The following is an 18,379-nucleotide window of genomic DNA, read 5'->3' as shown; positions in this document are numbered from 1 at the left end:
CTACATTCTGCACTGTATTAGGGCTCTCTCATCCCATTTTCTCCTATTTCCTCATTTCCTACCCAGCTGAAACCAGTAAACCTCAGCCAGCTAGCAGAGACATACATGAACAATGCAAGAAGGGAACATTATCCAAATATTTTTAAATGTACAGGTTAAGTATGGTGAAGATTCAGGGTAGATTAGCTTATTTGAACTGGTTTAGCAACCCTTAGGTGAGACTCTCTGATGTAAAATCAAGCATCCTGGGAAACCTCATTTTCTAATACGGGTATCTAAGTAGGATCTGCAAATCCCCATCTGGATGCTCAAATTGGTAGCTAGATACATAAGTGCTCATTTTACATCTAAGTGCTGATGTCAGCATCCAAAGGCAAAAAAAAATGGCTGACCTATTAAGACCTATTAAGACTCCCTCTTCAGATACAAGGAGGCAAAATTATGGATACATTAGAAACCTTTCATCTGTATTTACTTCCTGATGTAGTTTAAAATGTTTGCATTCCCTTGAGGCCTGAATCAACTCCACTTGACTTTAACGGGAGTTGGATTAGGCCCCCAGATCAGTAGTGTCTGATCCAGCAAAGCACTAAGCACATTGTGTAACAAAGCAGGAGAATAGCTCCACTGTCTTCAGGGATCTACTCTCATGCTTAAAGTTATGCATGTGGTTATGCATCAGAACCTAGAGAGCAACTAAGTTGAAACAGGGATGGCAGTTGTACAGGTACCAAATGTTTAAGGAGGTTAAACCAAAATTTACGACTGATTATTACAGTGTGTATAGACAGCATGAAGTAAACTCAAAGTCAAAGCTTTTTATCAAAGATTAACTTTGATACCAAAGACATAGCTATGGTTGGGTTTTAATAAACACATAAGTCTGACTGGTTGACTTTAGCAGGGGATATGTGGAGTACTATCGACTGCTAGTGTTTTAAGATGGAATTTCAAAGGGGCCTGAGGACATTAGGTGCCCAGCTTCAGTTGAAAGATTAACTCCCTTAGGGCCTTTGAAAATTCCAGCCATATTTTTAGCAAGAGAATGTTAATTAAATGCCGTCTCTGCTTTGGTAGTGCAATGCTGAACATTACCTGCCTTGGCTGGTTGACCTTTGCTCCTGAAGATAACAATAATCTGATGACATCCAGATAACCTCCTTGGGCAGCCAGAAAAAGTGCAGTAGCTCCATCCTGAGTAAAAATAAATAAAGCTTAATTGGTAAAGCTACACTAGATATTTACATCAAAATATATTTCCCTGTCTGGGCCATTATGCAACTTAATAACGTATAAATAGCTACACACAAGAAACTCGTCATCACCAAAATCCTGAGTTTTGTTCACAACAAACTAGACTGGGTGCGCAGCATTCCTCTTACGTATACAAATGTAATGTCTGCAATCATGGGTCAAAGCTGAGATTTGAACCCAGGGCCTGCCATGTTAAGGCCCCCAAGTCACCAAAGCACTTAAGCACATACTTAAGTCCATCCCTATGCAGCAAAGTTCTTAAGTGCTTTGCTAAAGAAGGATGGACTTAACTATGTATTTAATTTAAAGCATCTGCGTAAGCACTTTGCTGAGGTTTTTTTGTGGGAGTGGTGGGTGAAATTCTGTGGCCTGCGTTGTGCAGGAGGTCAGACTAGATGATCATAATGGTCCCTTCTGACCTAAATATCTATGAATCTATGAATTGGGGCCTAAAAGCACTAACTTCTACCAGTCGAGCTGAAGGATTAACTCCTTTGGCTGGCAGTTGCAGTAAACTCATCTCTGTAGAGCAGCCATAAAAGGAGGATCTGAAATAGAAACACTTACCAGTGGCTTACACACAGCAAGGTAGTTTGTGGACCTGCCTGGAAAATGGTATTTTCTGTAAAAGCTTTTGAAAGAAATTAACAATTTTTGATTTTTCAAAACACTTCACTGACAGTTTTTGGCTTTTCAACAAAAAACATTTTTTTTTTTTAAATTGTAGATGTTTTCAGCTTTTGACATCCAAAAACATTTTCTGTGTTAGGTTTCCAAAAGTCAAACATTTTTAGATTCTTCTTTGAAAAAAGGCCGTTTTCCAATGAAAAAAAGGTTTCAAAATTTCAGTCAGCTGTAATGTTTTATTTGTCTAGCTAAGAGTGGAAACTTGCATTGGTGTTGGGACAGGCATTCAGACATGATGCAGTCTCTGCCTGTGTAGTTCCCAGTGAAGTGCATATTAAGGGAATTTTGTTTCCCCTATGGTTAAGAGGAAGTGTTTTGGTTTAAATGGGTAAACAAATTAATAAGATGTTAAACCCGCTCCACCCTCCCTCTGCAACTGCATTCTCCCCTGGCACACTAAGTTTATCACAGGCTAAGGGGAATATTTTAGCAAAAGCCCCTTGCTTACATGTTGGTGGTACATCACTACACTGGGACTAACTGCAGTTGTTTATACTCAGCTGCGCTACTTAGACAATAGAAGACCTTATTTTTTCCAATCACCAGGGACCTGATCCAGCATCAGTGGGTTGCCAGTGGTCCTTGCTTCAGGTCCCAGATTTGGAAAGTTTGCCCCTGATGCCAAGAGGGTTGAGATTTTGGGAATCAGAAGAAGTGTCTGATGGACGGGATTTTATTTCCCATATTTCTCTTTGGCTAGGTTTTTTACACTTCATGGGTTTTAGGGCTTGCTTACATGGCAAGTCATAATATGAATCTACAGTGACAAGCTTGCTGTGCAGTAACATCCCAGGTGGACATTGCTAGAGTGCAGTGAAAGTCCCAGAGTGCGGCTGAGGTGCTACTACTTGAAAGGACAATACACTAAGCTACACTCTGGTACTTTCACTGCGCTGTAGCAGTGTCCACACAGGATGTTACCGTGTGGCAAACTGGTGGTCTGTAGATTCACACCAATGGCTTCCCATGCAGTAATGTGCTACGTGGACAAGCCATTAGATTATTATATTCGATTGCACACTGACCTGTTCCAACATACAAGTAATGTATGGGTTACTTGGGCACACTGAAGGCTAGATGGTGTCTGGCTAGTTGGCAGGCGCACAGGGTTGGGTAATTGTGTTTAGCCCCTTTTGCAGGCTGTGTGCACCAGACAGACACAACAGGAGTCCTTCTGTTCAGGTTCCTCTTTCAGAACAAATAATGTTTAGTAATCTGAAAACCGCTCTTTATTACAGCACCAATCAATGCAAAAAAGGTTTCCTTTTAATTAGGGCTCCTTCTCTTCCCCACACTGCTAACATTTAGTCAGCTTAAAGACTGAAAGTGAAATCCTGATGCTTTTAGAATAATTGCTCTGACAAGCGTGGGTTTGAACTCCCTCTTGCATGGAAGCTTGCCAATCAAGTAGGCAGCCAGACACCTCCACCACCTTGCAAACTTAATTCAGCAGCGCTATGCAAAAGAAGCAGAGCTAATACTTGTTTTCCTCTGAATTCTCTTTATTTTAATTTTTTAACTGCCTACATAAGGGTGTTATTGCACAACTTCTAAAAAAAATGGCTACGGGTAATCAAAACAAGCTTATAAATACAATTGAGAATGCTGCTCCATTCCTAGAGAGATGGCAGGGAGGTTACTTTATTGCCTTCACATCCAAGTGCATGCGTTGGATGTGGCAAATGTTATTTTAGACCTCAGTGGAAATACATAGCGCACACCCTACCAGGAAGTGACAAACATGGCTAAATATGGCCACTCAGGGTAAAAAAGTAATCACTATGCAACAGCAAACATGGAACAGGAAGTCATAGCCAGGTATGTTACACACAGGGGATACTCTGTGTTTAGGGCTTGAAACTGGAAGATGTTGAACACTGCTGTGAAATGAGGGGGGATGAAGGGACTTAGCACCTCATGGGAGCACTTCCCATCATGGGACTTAGCTCCAGTAGAGTTAGCTGAGAGAACATCATAACCCCACAGAGGATGACTTCCTTTTTGTCTGGGTTGACTTGAGTTAGGGAAGGGTGGCAGAGGGTGCAAAGCCACACATTTTTGTTTTATTATGCTTGTTATGCAACTCTACCACAGTAAATCAGATGGGGATTCATCCAGGGCCTGATCAGCCCCTTCCAGCTCTCTGAAAATCCAGCTATATTATGTCCATCAAGTCATTTGTACCAGTTATTTATTTTTATTTGTTTTCAAAGCACTGTCAGGTGAGAGAGGTACATTCCCCCAGTATCTTCACTTTAACTGAATGTCAGCATGTAATGATGTTAAGAAAATGTAACTGCAGTTCTTCCTGTAATGACATCCGCATGTCAAGAGAAAAACTAAAGGCCTGATCCTCCACTGCCTTGCACCTTATGTAGCTATTTTCTCCGGCGTGTAAACACTACCATTCTGATGTGGTAGCATTTGACACTCACTTTGAACAGCTGTAAAAAATGACACAATGGGCAGGGAGAATCAGGCCCAAAGATTTGAAAGTTTTCCTTTTAGCCACAATACACAAAAGGAGACATATGCGGTAGAAGTGTGCCACTGCTGCAGAACAGGCATTTACTACAGCATGGGAAGGGATTCATCCATCACTGTAGTAAATCCACTTCTGAAAGATGTCAGGTAGGTTAACAGAAGAATTCTTCCCTTGACGTAGCAGTATCGATACCAGGGCTTAATTACATTGCACAGAGAGTGAAATTTTTCACAGCCGTGAATGATGTAGTTCAGATGACCTAACTTGGTAATATAGATCAACTAAATTTCCCTTCTTGGCTTTGTACCTTTCTCCCAGTATCATAACGAACACACAATTAATAACAATTACATTAAAAATGTATAAAAAGAGAACCTTTGGCAAATGCCTTCCTGCACTGGTGCTAAGACAATCTGTAGTAGCTGAACTGTAACACCCCACACTTTGTTTGTTCCACTGTCAGTGGTGTTTATATCTACTTCCAATGAACTCACACATAGTTGATCATGTATGTTGGCACCATGCTTCAATAGAGTTTCCACCACTCGCGTGTGGCCATACTGACAAGCTGCTAACAGAGCGGTACCGCCATCCTGCAAACAAGCCAAGAATGGGCACAATAAGAAGAGAAGGCAAATGCTATACAGAACGGGTCCGTAAGACATAAGCAAGTGCTGAGTACCAGAATTTGGCTCACAGAAGATATGCAATATCTAGCCAGTGAATTGCAGTGAGTTGTACTTTGAGTCTTTCCCCCATAAGTTAGACCTTAGCTGTGTCAGTAGGAGAATTCTTGTCCTGAGGTTTCTTTTGTGAGGAATGGGAAGGAAGAAAACTCTGCTCTGATTCTTTTCCCCTCGTATGAACTTAATTCCCTCCCCACTCCTAGTTTGTCCTTCTCATAAACAGAACACCCTACCCCACACAGTGACTGCCAGCACACCCGGCCTCTGATCCAATGGACTAAGCTGCACGCTGCTGACCTCAGTTCTAGCAGTCACTAGATCCACCTCAACCACAATTCTCCTTTAGCCCTAACCTGACCTCCTGATATGCCCTGCCTCCCACTCACTGGTTCCCTGCCTGAGAACTGGCAGCAGGGGAAGTCAGACACAGAACTGTACTGCTAGATGAGATGTGTATTGAACTGTGGAAGCACACACAACACTCAGATCACTGACCACAGGCACACGGGAGGGAGGCATAGCTCAGTGGTTTGAGCATTGGCCTGCTAAACCCAGGGTTGTGAGTTCAATCCTTGAGGGATCTAGGGCAAAAAAAATTTAGGGATTGGTCCTGCTTTGAGCAGGGGGTTGGACTACATGACCTCCTGAGGTCCCTTCCAACCCTGATATTCTATGATTCCAAGTCCCTACCACTTCAGCTAAAGGTAATTTCTCTAGGTGTCAGCAATCACAGGTTGTTATAGGCACTGTGAGTCAACCACTACAGGGAGACATGATGCTATTCATTAAGTCAGTGTACAAAATCGGGGTCTGACATACTCCCTCACATGTAACTTAACTGCCATGATGGAAAAGAGCTGCAGTGACACTAGGACAGAAACTTCACCAGCAGTAACTAGCAACAAAATGCCTGGCTTGCCATGTTGTTAAACACTGTTGCCCATGCCGAAAAAGGGTAATTCCCAGGAGAGACATCCCCCAACACCACTCAAATAGCTACCAGTGCAGAAGGTGAGAGCTGTTCCCAAAGCAGAGGGTAAGGGTCTTCCAGCAGCAGCAACAGAAGAGCAGGGAGGGGGAGGATGCTGTAACCAGGTCTGTCTCTGGGAGGTTATGGGAGAGAGGGTAGGATGACTTAGCAGTATTGGAACAGTATGTGATTGTGACCCTAAGACCACCCCAATTCAGAGGGCAAGGGGCTCCCCCCTATGTAGCAGTTAGCCCTGAGGAACTCAGTGTACCCCAACTCACTGTGATAATCTGTATCTAAAATGTATCATGTAAGGTATCATATGTGAACTGGCAACACACTGGTCTTTAGTATTACTGCATGGAGTATGTAGGGGTGCTATATGAAAAATTATTAATATGTGCTGGAAATATGTTCTTAAAAGGTGTTTGGCAGCCAGGGCTTAAATCACACTATCCCAGACAAAGGAATGTGGGTTCCACCTGCTTGAATGTGTCTCCAATGTAAACTGAGCAAGGAGAGACAATGAAATGACATCTACATGCAAGGCAGACCAAGCCATCATGAAAATCAGTGTGGGGATGGCCACTTAACACACTGAACAAGGGTGGAAACTGCATTTCCAGGAAACCTTCCTGCCTCCTTGTAGTGGGGCAGCTGCCCCACTCCTGCAGAACAGGGGATAAAAGCAGCCCTGGAGAGGGCTGTGGCTGGGGAAAAGGAGTGAAAGCAGCAAACCTAGGCTGATTGGGGAACCAGCCACAGCTGTGGCCAGCTCAAACAGGGCCCAGCTGGCCCTGATAAGAGGGCTGTGGGCCAAGAGCTGAAGGAGTCTCACTCTAGCCCTGGAGTGGGAAGGGCTAGCTGCCTGGGAGTAAGTTACTTGAAACAGAGCAGTGCTGGGGAGCTCTAGCCTGGTAAACCACCGGGCTGCAGGCCTTGATGAAGGCCTATGAAAAGATACTGGGGTTGCAGAGGGGCAGCCTGAGAATAGACAAAGGCAGCAGGTCCTACCCCCTTGTGAATGATGAGTGGCCATTATAGACTGCAGTCTGCCCCAGTGAAAGGGGGCTAGATGATGACTGGCAGTAGCCACTGAGGCAAGGTGGGTTTAGAGGGTTGGGGACCCAGAGTGAGGGGGTACTACTGGGGCAGAACCCCAAGGTAAAGGGCACTGGGGTCTGGGAGGGACATGGGACCAGTGGCAGGCGAGACACTAGCCTGCAGGGGGTGCTCCTTAGACTGGAAAGAGCTAATTCCCAGGACAACCAGCAGGAGGTGCAATGACAGTGAGTCTTAGTCTTGCTGGAGGAGTGTAGCAAAGCCATTAGCTTTTTCTCTCTCTGCTTATATCTTTCAAAGTTATGTTGGCATTTTTCACCTTAGGAGACTGAGAAATGAAGCACGTTGGGCCCTGGCTAAGGAGTGGCCAGCCATGCTGGAAGAAGAACTGTGGTGAGAACTGCTTGGAACAAAAGGCTCTAAGTTAGATTTGGGTCTTAGAAGTGTATTTTTATTTTTGCTTGTTTGTAACCATTTCTATCCCAATTACTTCTGCTTGGTATCATTTAAATAGCTGTTCTTTGCTAATAGACTTAATCTTGCTTTATTACACAGCCATCACAGTGCAGTGTTTCAAACTGAGGAGTAAAATCCTCAGCTTAACTAACTGGCTGGTGCAGGGCACAAAGTGGGTTTTAGCCCACGAAAGCTTATGCCCAAATAAATGCCTTAGTCTCTAAGGTGCCACAAGTACTCCTCTTTCTTTTTGCTGATACACACTAACACGGGTGCTACTCTGAAATGTCTCTTTAAAGGAGCAGCGAACTTGTAAGGTTTTGTGAGTGCTCCAGTGAGTGGACACGACAGGGCTAGAAGAGCTGTTGCTGTCATCCTGGAAGGGGTAACCAAACTGGTGGCAGCCAGGGTGAGGCCACAGTGCTCTGAGGATGCTTCTCATGTCAGGGATCTGAGCCAAAGCTGCACAGCACACAAGGTTACAGGGAAGGTGGTGATAATCCCTTATTGGTCTGGGTTGACCCCTAAAGCATCTCAGTGATCATGTATTTAAAAATATATTGTAATTCATATGCACAAAGGACCCAATTAAGGTTCCACAGACAATCTGAATTCTGGCATTTCTTAACTTTTGAGTTCTTGACTGCAACCCTGTAACAGTGTCCTTTTAATGGAGTTGTGTGTACTTTGCTAGATTTAAAGAAAAGCAAACTGTAGAACCAAATTCCATCATGTGGGTGTCAGTATAATGCCACATGGGTCATCAGCCGTGTTGGAATCTTTAAATCCACTGCACAGACCTCTGCCCCTTGAGCTAATGGAGTAACTTTCCTCTGTAGCATGGGGCACGGGTCACTTGCTGGAGGATTCTCTGCTCCTTGAAGTCTTTAAACTACGATTTGAGGACTTCAATAGCACAGATATAGGTGTGAGGTTTTTTGCAGGAGTGGTGGGTGAAATTCTGTGGCCTGCGTTGTGCAGGAGGTGAGACTAGATGATCATAATGGTCCCTTCTGACCTAAATAAATTAAATAACCTACTACTGCTATCAGTTCATATTTATCATACCCTATGCGGACCAGCAATAGAGGGGGATGAGAGACACACTTTGCCAGTGGGTTTCACAGATATTTTCTGACTGCAGAGGAATGGTGAGACTTGAGAACCTGGGGTTCCATTGCAAGCTGTGGAGGGGAGTGTGCTCCAGTGGGTCCAGACTTTTTACCTCATTTCCCCTAAACTTGACCCCTTCTGCTTTGTTCTTTCCAAACTGTCCTCGTCCCAGGCCTGTTTCTTCCCTACACCTGGCTGCTTGTCACAGTCCCATTTTTTCCTTGCCTAGCCAGTTCCAGTCTCTACTCCTCAGATTTAACATCCCAGATTTAACATCCCAGTCAGTCTCCACATCTAGCTTCAGAGTCCAAGTCCCAGTCTCACCATCCAACTCCCACTCCCAGTTCCTTCCTTCCCAGCTCCTTGTGTGACCTGACTGGCTCCCAGTCCCAGCTCCCTTCCCTGGCTCATCATCCAGTCTCAGTTTCTGTCCCAGTCTTTGTCCCAAGCTCCTTGTCCCAGTCTTTGTCCTGCCAGTTGCAGTTGCCTTCCTACCTCCAGCTTCCCATTTGTTCATATTATCTCACCTCCTTGCCAACTGGCTCCCAGTCCCATCCCCCATTTCACACTCTGGATCCTAGTCCCAGTCTGTTTCCTCATCACCCAGTCTCCTTTGCCAACACTCCTCCCACCTGATTTCAGTCCCACCTTCACCTGCCTCCCTCCCAGCTTCCAGTTTCTTTACCCAACCAGTCCCAGGGTGCTCCTCCCCTGCCCATCTCCCAATCCCGCCCTCCTTAGCTCCTAGTCCCAGTCTCCTTGCCCAGCCAGTCCCAGTTTCTCTCCCACCCCCTCAGTCCCAGTCTCATTGTCCCAATCTACTCCTTTCCTTCCCCCCTCAGCCTAGCTTTCATCCCCATTGCATTCAAATAAGACAGCTTCCTGAGTGCCAGCAGAAAGGTCACGGAGAACAAGGGAACCATGTACCACCCTGGCTTGGAACAGCTGGGAGCAGCCATTACAGGGAAAGTCTTTCTGAGCCTCTCACAGCTCTGGGCTGCAGCATGCTCAGTTGCTCTGCGGGGTTGACACATGCACAGTCCAGTCACACAGGAGCTGGGACAGGGTGGAGCATGCTCAATGAGGAGGGAATCTTTGGAGGGTTTAGCTGCTTAAAATAAATCTCTATTGAACATGCATGAACTGCAATATTTCAAAGGCTTATCACTTGGCCAGATTTGGGTGGATTTGCCATGGGATGGCAAAAGGTGCATCCTTAATAGTAAGGCTACCATCCCGTTAAATTGCAAGCCTCTGCTCTAAAGCATAGGGGTGAGGGGCTAGAGCTTTTCAAAGAAAAGTTCATCAGAATATTTTAACATCGGCAAAGAGAACTTCACTAGCCTCATTCTTTGAAACAGCTGAACTGTTCTGATTAAAATTTTCTAAAAAATATTTGATCTGAGGCTGACACCCACCCTGGAAGAGTTCAGCTCAAACAATGAAAATTTTGCAGTTATAACAGGTTTCAGAGTAACAGCCGTGTTTAGTCTGTATTCGCAAAAAGAAAAGAGTACTTGTGGCACCTTAGACTAACACATTTATTTGAGCATAAGCTCTCGTGATGCATCCGATGAAGTGAGCTGTAGCTCACGAAAGCTTATGCTCAAATAAATGTGTTAGTCTCTAAGGTGCCACAAGTACTCACTTTCAGTTATAACTGCAAAAAGAAAAGATCAGGCTGCCTTAATGATAGACACAGTGCCACCAGTGCAATGCTGAACATGAAGGGAAAAAGATTTCCTGATTTCTTCCATGATCATGCTAAAGCATCAAGCAAACAGATTTAATTACCCCTCTCTTAACACACACCTACTACTCATGTAGTGTGTATATATAAACATGATTAACCAGCGCTTTTTAACTTTGTAACTTCCTACAGCAGTGAATTCCACAGACTCACCACTGCGTTAACTCCTTCTATTTGTTCTAAATTTACTTGTCAACAATGTCATTTTGTGACCTCTTGTTCTCATATTATGGGACAGCATGAGAGGAGGGACTAATCTCTTCACTGCAGCTTTCACAGTCTGAAAATATACACTGCAGTGAAATGGTACCAACCTCAAGCTATCAAGCCTAGACAATAAAAACTAGCCTTGAATTAACATTTTGCCAGAGGACTGTATTACTCATAGCTTAGAAAATGTGCAAGCAGGGAAATTATTTTATGATCCTCTTGCTGTAATGCCATGTCGCAGATCAAGAGGAAACAAGCCATTAACGCAGAATTAAATTTTGGAAATAAAGCAGACCAATCTCTTACTTTAGTTCTAAATTCAGTAGAAGCACCAAATTCAAAGAGAAACCTCACAACATCATTGTGGCCTTGCTGTGCAGCAAAGAACAGAGCAGTTGTGCCTGACTGTAAACAAAAAAGGAAACATATTTCAAACAAACATGGATAAAATGTGAATAAAAGTATGCACTTCATTTTTAAACAGAATTAAAATGGATTGAACTTGAATAACTGAACAATAGCTGGACAGACTCATGATGATCTTTGGGACTGTAGAGGATACAACAGAACTTAAGGGAGGAGGTCATTTCTCATCTCACTGCACTGAAATGTCTGAAGTTTAAGGTTAAGAGTCTGTCATGAGTATTTTTTAGTAAAAGTCACAGACAGGTCACGGGCAATAAACAAAAATTAACGGAAGCCCCCAACCTGTCCCAACTTTTACTAAAAATATCCCGAGTGGAGGGGACAGGACACAGGGGTGGGGGGACAGGACACACACAGAGTGCTGCTGGGGCTTGCAGCTGCTCCAGCCCTGGCACTGCTCCTGCAGCAGGGGTGACCACTGCTGTTCCAGCCCCAGAGGGCCACTGTGCCTGGGGTTAGCCGCTGGCCTGTTGCACCTGGGGCCGGCCACCAATCAGCTGTTCCGGTGGCTGCTGCTCCAGCAGCCCCGGGGTCGATAGGTGCTCCAACCTTTCCCCAGAACAAGTCCGGAGATCCCAGAAAAATCACAGAAGCTGTGACAGAATCGTATCCTTACTGATGTTTATCCCACATTCTGTTTATCTGCATAAAATCCATATTTCCCATTCCATTCACATAAATGGGCTTCTGCGTGAAGCCTCTACTATATTACTCATTTCCTTGTCCTGTGTGGTCAAGTGAGACAAAGCCCAAAGTGAGGTAAGCATGATTCTCTGGTAATATTTGTATCCCAGCTGATTAAATCTTAAAGGCTATTACCATTACCATGTCTACTGATGATATTTTACAGACTTCCTTCTCCTACCTCACCTTCCCTCTGCCCCCCAAATATATTTTTCTTTTTGAAAAATTCAGGACCAGGTTCTCCAGTCCAGTCAGTCACCATAAACAGAGCAAAGTGGCTTGAAACAGGCTGAAGATAGACAGTGGAGAATTCCCCCTGCACAGGAGAACTTCCCACCACATCCTGCACCAGGTACCTCTCTACCCCTTGTGAAAGGGGAACAAGGGGATGTACTGGGAGTGGAGTATAGGTAAGAACAGAGGGGGCATCACACAGCAGAGCTCCCCTATTTATCCTCCACTGGCACAAGGTCCCCACCATTGTCCCTGTACAGCCCTATCTTATGACAATGCTATCCTGCACAGATGCCAGGCAGGCCTGAATCAGGGAATCAACTCCCACTGTCAAACTCGGCTCACATACAGCGAAGAATCAAAGCCCAAATATTTTCCACACCTAGTTCTGTCACTAAAATATCAGTAAATCAAGGTGAGAATCCATCCTTTAAGACTTAAATTTCTAGGATACAAAAATTACCAGAGATTATTGATACCTATTGTGACAGAATATGCCCCTGTGTTCACACCCCACACACTACTGTAATAATTTTGTACAAGTCATGTCTTGTGAGGTATCATTTCCTTTACAACCTCATAATTTGCTGATCAATAATAACATGGCAAAATGCACGTAGCAGCTTTACATGTGAAGTTATAAACATAAGCTGAGATTGTGACTAAAAGTATGCATTCCAGAGAAGTCTGGGGAGCGGCCACACCAGTTTCTCAGAGACAATGGGTAAACTGCTGTCTCAGCCAGGTGTAAACAATGCTGATGGACCATTACCTGCTAAGTGGCCACTTTTTGGCAGGAAAGAGGTCAGGGGGAGAAAAAAAAAGGCGGGGGGGGGGGTCTACATTTTTAGCAAAGGAACAGCATGGAGTCCCCTTCCACACAGTGTCTGTTGCCTTGCTTCCAGCTGGAAATGCTCTGGGGGAGGGATCCTGACCTACAGGATTTGGTCAGTAAGACTGCTACTGCTGAAAGCATGCATGAGAAACTTTGCTTGAATCTGATATAGTTTAAGTTAGATATTAGTGAATGTCTTATCTTTATTTTTCTGTAACCATTTCTGACATTCATTCCTCATTACTTGCACTCACTTAAAATCTCTCTCCTGATAAACTTGTTTTACACTTTTATCTAATCCAATATATTAGAATTGAAGTGTCTGAATAACTATTCATAATCTGGCATATTGTTCCCTTAAAGGAATAATGGACTTAAAATATTTTTTACTGTCCAGGAGGGGGCTGGGTGGTACAGAATATACAAGTCTGGGGGGGAAATCTGGGGGTGTGTTGGGATCACCCAACCAAGGCTGGTGAGAGGCAGAGTGTAATCCAAATGTGGCTGGCAGACTGCAGTTACACACAGGGTGTGGCTTGCACGCTGGAAGGCTGTTTGTGAGCAATCCAGGTGGGAGCTACTTCAGCAAAGCATTGTAAGGCACCCAGGGCTGAAGAGCAGGGGTGACACAGCAGCTCATTAGTCTGGATTGTACCCTGGTATATCACACTTATATGGCACTTTTCATCAGTAGATCTCAAAAGCACTTTACAAAGGAAGGTTAGCATCATTATCCCCAGAAACTCTTGCCTTCCTTGCTTGTGGCTTTCTTATCTCATCTGGAGAGGCAGAAAAAAGGGAGCTACATGTGGAAATTCACACCAGTGCAGAAAGCATTTACGTGGCTCTATGTACCATTCAAGGGTCCAGTCTTGCAAAACAGATCCACATATATGGACCCTTCCTCCTATGCAGTGTCCCACTGACTCCAATAGGATTGCAAGAGTACAAGTCTGAGTATGTGGATCTATTTGCAAGATAAGGGTCTAAGTCTTTAATGCAGGCTTTAAACTTCAGCTAGGGTCTCCTGTATTCCTGTCATCATAGGAACCCTCTGCACAAGGGTGAATTTTGCCCTATGAGGGGTTCTGTTCCTTTCTGTTTCTTTATTCGCTGCCTTGCCCAGTTAACATATCCAAAGTGATGTACAAAAATGAGTTCAAAAAAGCTTGTTGTTCAGATCGTTCCTGTCCTTTTGGTGTTACTTTTGCAGCAGCTTGCGCTTAAGTGCTTTGCTGGATTGGGGCCTTATTGAAAGGCTACCTGTAATCACTATTAGAGCAATTTTATACTGGTTAAATCAATTCCAGAAAACTGATGATATCAACTATTACATTCGTTGAGGCAATAATTTCCAGATGTCAGCAGGGGATTTATGTCTTAGTTCCAGGTAACCAAGAGCGGTTAGAAATGTATACACTTATCATTACAGTGCAGAGAATGGTGCCATTCTTTTGAGCTATCACTTTATTCAGCAGTCAGCCAACATTACTGCAAACTCTTGTTAAATTACTATTCTCTCTCAGGACCCTTAGCCAACAGAGCAATTTTGTTGTATGTCTAGACATCCTACAAATCAGAATGACTATAGATGCTGCTACTGATGGGACGTTCACAAACGCCAACCCTGACTTAAAGTTAAATGAATGTTCTACAAAAAACTGGAGGCAACTGTGTCCTGTCCTCAAAAAGTAAGGTGTGATTTAGATGTGTGATAAAGTCTATTGCTGCCAACTGAGATGAACATATTACAAAGCACACTGGGCCAGAATAATTCCTGGGGTAACTCTGCCAACTCCATTGTTATGGCTAGTCTCTTTTTAATTTAATGGTAGGCGACCTCTCCTTATTAATCACTTTCTGAAATCTGCATGTTACTGCAACAATGAATAGAATGGTCAATGCATGCTTGGCATCAATGGGGTTGCAGTAGGGATGAAAGTGGCCCATACAAACTGGGTGCACTAGAAACTCTTGATGGATTATTTATAGAAGTAGATCCTGCACCTCATTTTTCAATTTAAAATTCTGAAATCCTATGTATTCTCAGGAGAACCTACCGAATAGATATTGTTTGTACGTATACTGCATAGCAACAAACAGATAAGCAATTGGTAATACTCCTCTATGGTTTCTACCATTCCAGTCAGTAATGGTTGCTTTTACAATCTCTTTTTTTTAAATGCAGAACGTTTCTTACCTCTCTCTGCAGATTGATATCTGCTCCTTGTAACACCAATTCCCGCACACATTCTATGTGGCCATAGTGAGAAGCTACCATCAGAGCTGTTGTGCCAAGCTGGGCATAAGGAAAAACAAATCAGTACGTTAGACTATTACCTCTAATAATAAATCAGCCTGTCTAAAACAAACAACTTCTCAGTATAACTGGGGGGATACTTATGATAACTGATTATAATTTCCCCAGAGAACAAAAACTGTTCTCCCCTTTATATAATTGTGGGGCAACAAATTACCTTTAAAAAAAAGTTAAACATTTGCCATTTAAAATCCTTTGACAAGTGAAGAATCAAATAAATAAAAGTAGTTACAGCAACAAACATTCACACACTTGCCTTCAGTGCTAAGCCCAATCCTACAACAAGCTTCCCTCTGCACAGAGCCCATTGCATGATCAGAGCTTAACAGTGGAGCCCAAGTAGGATATAATTACTATGCAATGATCTCGTGTTATGGCCCCTATTAATAAATAATAATCAATAATACCTTTCACTAAAATACAATTTTTTGTCAGGGAATCTCAAAGAGCTTTGCAAAGATAGATTAGCATCATTACCCTACTTCATAGGGGAGGAAATTGACACACAGAACTGAATGGTATTGCCCAATGTCACACAGTGAGGTCAGAGACAAAGTCAGGAATAGAACCCAAGTTGTCCGGATGCCTAATTCCTGCATTAACCACCAGATCACACTGTCTTAAATGCTGTAGTGTTTGAAATTATATCAAATATACTTCCATATCCAGAAATCTACTTTGTGGGTAGAATTCAACCCTGTGCAAAGGACACCCACACAAGCTCAATGCACTAGTTAAATTCAATTTAAGCCTTCTGGAATAGAAGAGTGGTGTACGTGTTGTGCAGAGGCCATTTGCATAGGGATGAAATTCACCCCCCTTCTGAAAAATGTATGTACTGATCATGCTTGCAAATGTGAGACATTACTAGTGAAAGAGCATGTACCCTACATCACATTAAAATATTTTAGTCTAGAAAACTTGTAGTTCTGTTATAGTAAACAAAGGCCTAATTGAGTTAGCAAGCCAGATTCTCAGTGTTTTGCATAAACCTGGATCAAAATTAAGCACCAATTTGATAAAAATTAATTAACCAGTAATTGTTCTGATTTCTTCACATTCCATCTGTTTCCAGTTTGACTCTCACCCTGATCTCACCATCCTTCCACGTGCAAAATTCTACTTGGGGAAAAAACACACACAGGACTGATCCCTAGAATACAACATGGGAGATTCTGAAAGGCAAAAGGGCAGTAAGGTCCATCTTTCAAGGTCAAGGGGAGTTAACTCCCCAACTCCCTTTTGTGCTAAAATCTCCCCCAAGCTATTTTCAAGGCAAGCGAAGTTGGCTAGGTTTGTGTTATAGACCAGTGTGGCACTAAAATCATCCAATGTGGCAGTGTCTCTCAACAGCTCACATTTTTAACTAAGCACAAAGTACTTGTTCTATTTCAGGTAATCTCTTAACCTTGTTTTTCTCTGCCTTTTTGGAAATCCAAGTACAGCCCACTCCTTGTATGTATATGCTATGCAGAAGCAACAGGACACAGGGCATTTGTGATTTCAGCCCATTTCTAATTTCATATCTAATGCCCACTGATGCCAATGCATCCGATGAAGTGAGCTGTAGCTCACGAAAACTTATGCTCAAATTTGTTAGTCTCTAAGGTGCCACAAGTCCTCCTTTTCTTTTTGCGGATACAGACTAACACGGCTGCTACTCTGAAATAAAAGTTATGACCATCCATAGAGAAAAGAATCACATACATATTTGCAGGGTATCTGGGCTTATCTTCACTAAGAAATCTTATTAAGCCTGATTCTGCATTGCTCTGCACCTCATGAATTATTTACACTAGTGCAAAGCCAGTGCAACAAAGAAATAATTAACAGATAGGTTTTTGGATGTTCACAAATTTCTTAACCGCATCCAAAACCGGCGATTGATATAATTCATCACGTTGTTACAACTCAGCTTTGAAACTTGCTTTCATAGCTGCTAAAGGTTTTAAATCTTGCTTAAGCAACATAAGACACTCAAATGATTGTAGTAAAATCACTAATGCCATAGAGGGCTGTGTAAAGTGATGTAAAGCATATGTTCTTGGTGTGCACGTATAGTGGGCTTACGCTGTCTCTGCAATCCACATCTACTCGCCCACTGTTCAACAACAGCTGAAGAAGAGCCAGGTTTCCTTTCCTTGCAGCCCAGAATGCAGCATTTGCGAGCGGTGTTTCCCTCTGTTAAGACAAAAAGGATTGAAATCTGTTCCAGAACAAGTACAAATATCACATGCTCTCAGTTCAAACCAATGTGTCATTCTTTTATAACCAGGTTGGGGCAAGAGGGTTAATTTGCTTTGTTAGAAACCTTGGCCTCTATAAGCTGCCCTATCTTGTTTCCAATCTGTCCCATGTCAGTACTGACTGAAAGTCATTATACTCGGTTGACTCTTGGTGGCCTAGGTAATGTGAGTTGGTGATCGTAGTCCAGTTCCCAGTGAAAAGGAGTCCACAACACAACTAAGTGTGACAAACAGTGACAATTGGTACCCATATTGCCAGTTGCAGCAGAGAAGTCAAAGACTGGATCATCATGAAGTCTCAACCACACATCTCAAATGTCCCATTGTGGGACTTCCTGGTTTTCAGCCAGTTTCCTGACCACCTCCTTCCCTGCTAGCTCTAAGTCCCAAGACGTGAAACATGCTGGTCACGCATCTTCCATACTACTGGGTTGTCTGCTCCCCTTAATTAGCACTCTGCTGTCAACTGTGCGCAGGACATGGGGTGTGGAGAAGAGCAAACTTAGCAGTATGGGAGCTGCACAAGAAATGCTACCATTCCACAAGAGAGGAGATAATAGCTAGAAAGGTGAAACAGCAAAGACACAGGAAAGGGAAAAGAGCAAGGAGAAACTACAGTGGATAAAAAGGGATGGAAAAGGGAAAGTAAAAGGAGGGGGACAAAGAGAGGGGACAAGACAAAGAAGAGAGGAAGTGATATCAGAGTCAAAGAGAAGCAATGCAGGAAACATGATGACAATATATTGAAATACGTCATATTAGCATATCCCACATTTCAGTGGTCTGTGTCTGGGGCATTCATTAAAGTACAAACTGAGCAACCCTTTCCAAGCATGGTTAAACATCAGTGGGGAGAGGGTTTGTGTCGCAGAGCTTTTATCAGTTGTCATCTTTAACATTAACATTTCACTTAAAAACAAATTAACTTAAAAAATCCCAGTTGTGTGTATTGAAGTCATGG

The 18,379-nt window shown here is 43.2% G+C and overlaps 1 protein-coding gene across 2 annotated transcripts in view; it reads right to left on the bottom strand.

Moving 5' to 3' along the window:
- ANKRD29 (ankyrin repeat domain 29) overlaps positions 1-18,379 on the bottom strand; it is a 45,484-nt gene that overhangs the window by 13,148 nt on the left and 13,957 nt on the right. For both annotated transcript variants that reach the window (XM_043539738.1, XM_027819376.3), the window contains exons 2-6: positions 17,243-17,353; positions 15,053-15,151; positions 10,980-11,078; positions 4,921-5,019; positions 1,096-1,194 (exon numbers count right to left, since the gene is read on the bottom strand). In XM_043539738.1, coding sequence (XP_043395673.1) covers positions 1,096-1,194; positions 4,921-5,019; positions 10,980-11,078; positions 15,053-15,151; positions 17,243-17,353 — 507 coding nt within the window. The remainder of the gene's footprint in view (positions 1-1,095; positions 1,195-4,920; positions 5,020-10,979; positions 11,079-15,052; positions 15,152-17,242; positions 17,354-18,379) is intronic.

Source organism: Chelonia mydas, chromosome 2, assembly GCF_015237465.2.
Source record: "Chelonia mydas isolate rCheMyd1 chromosome 2, rCheMyd1.pri.v2, whole genome shotgun sequence".
Classification (NCBI taxonomy): Eukaryota; Metazoa; Chordata; order Testudines; family Cheloniidae; genus Chelonia; species Chelonia mydas.
Note: the sequence above shows the minus strand (reverse complement) of the source record. Positions and strands in the feature narration are given on the sequence as shown.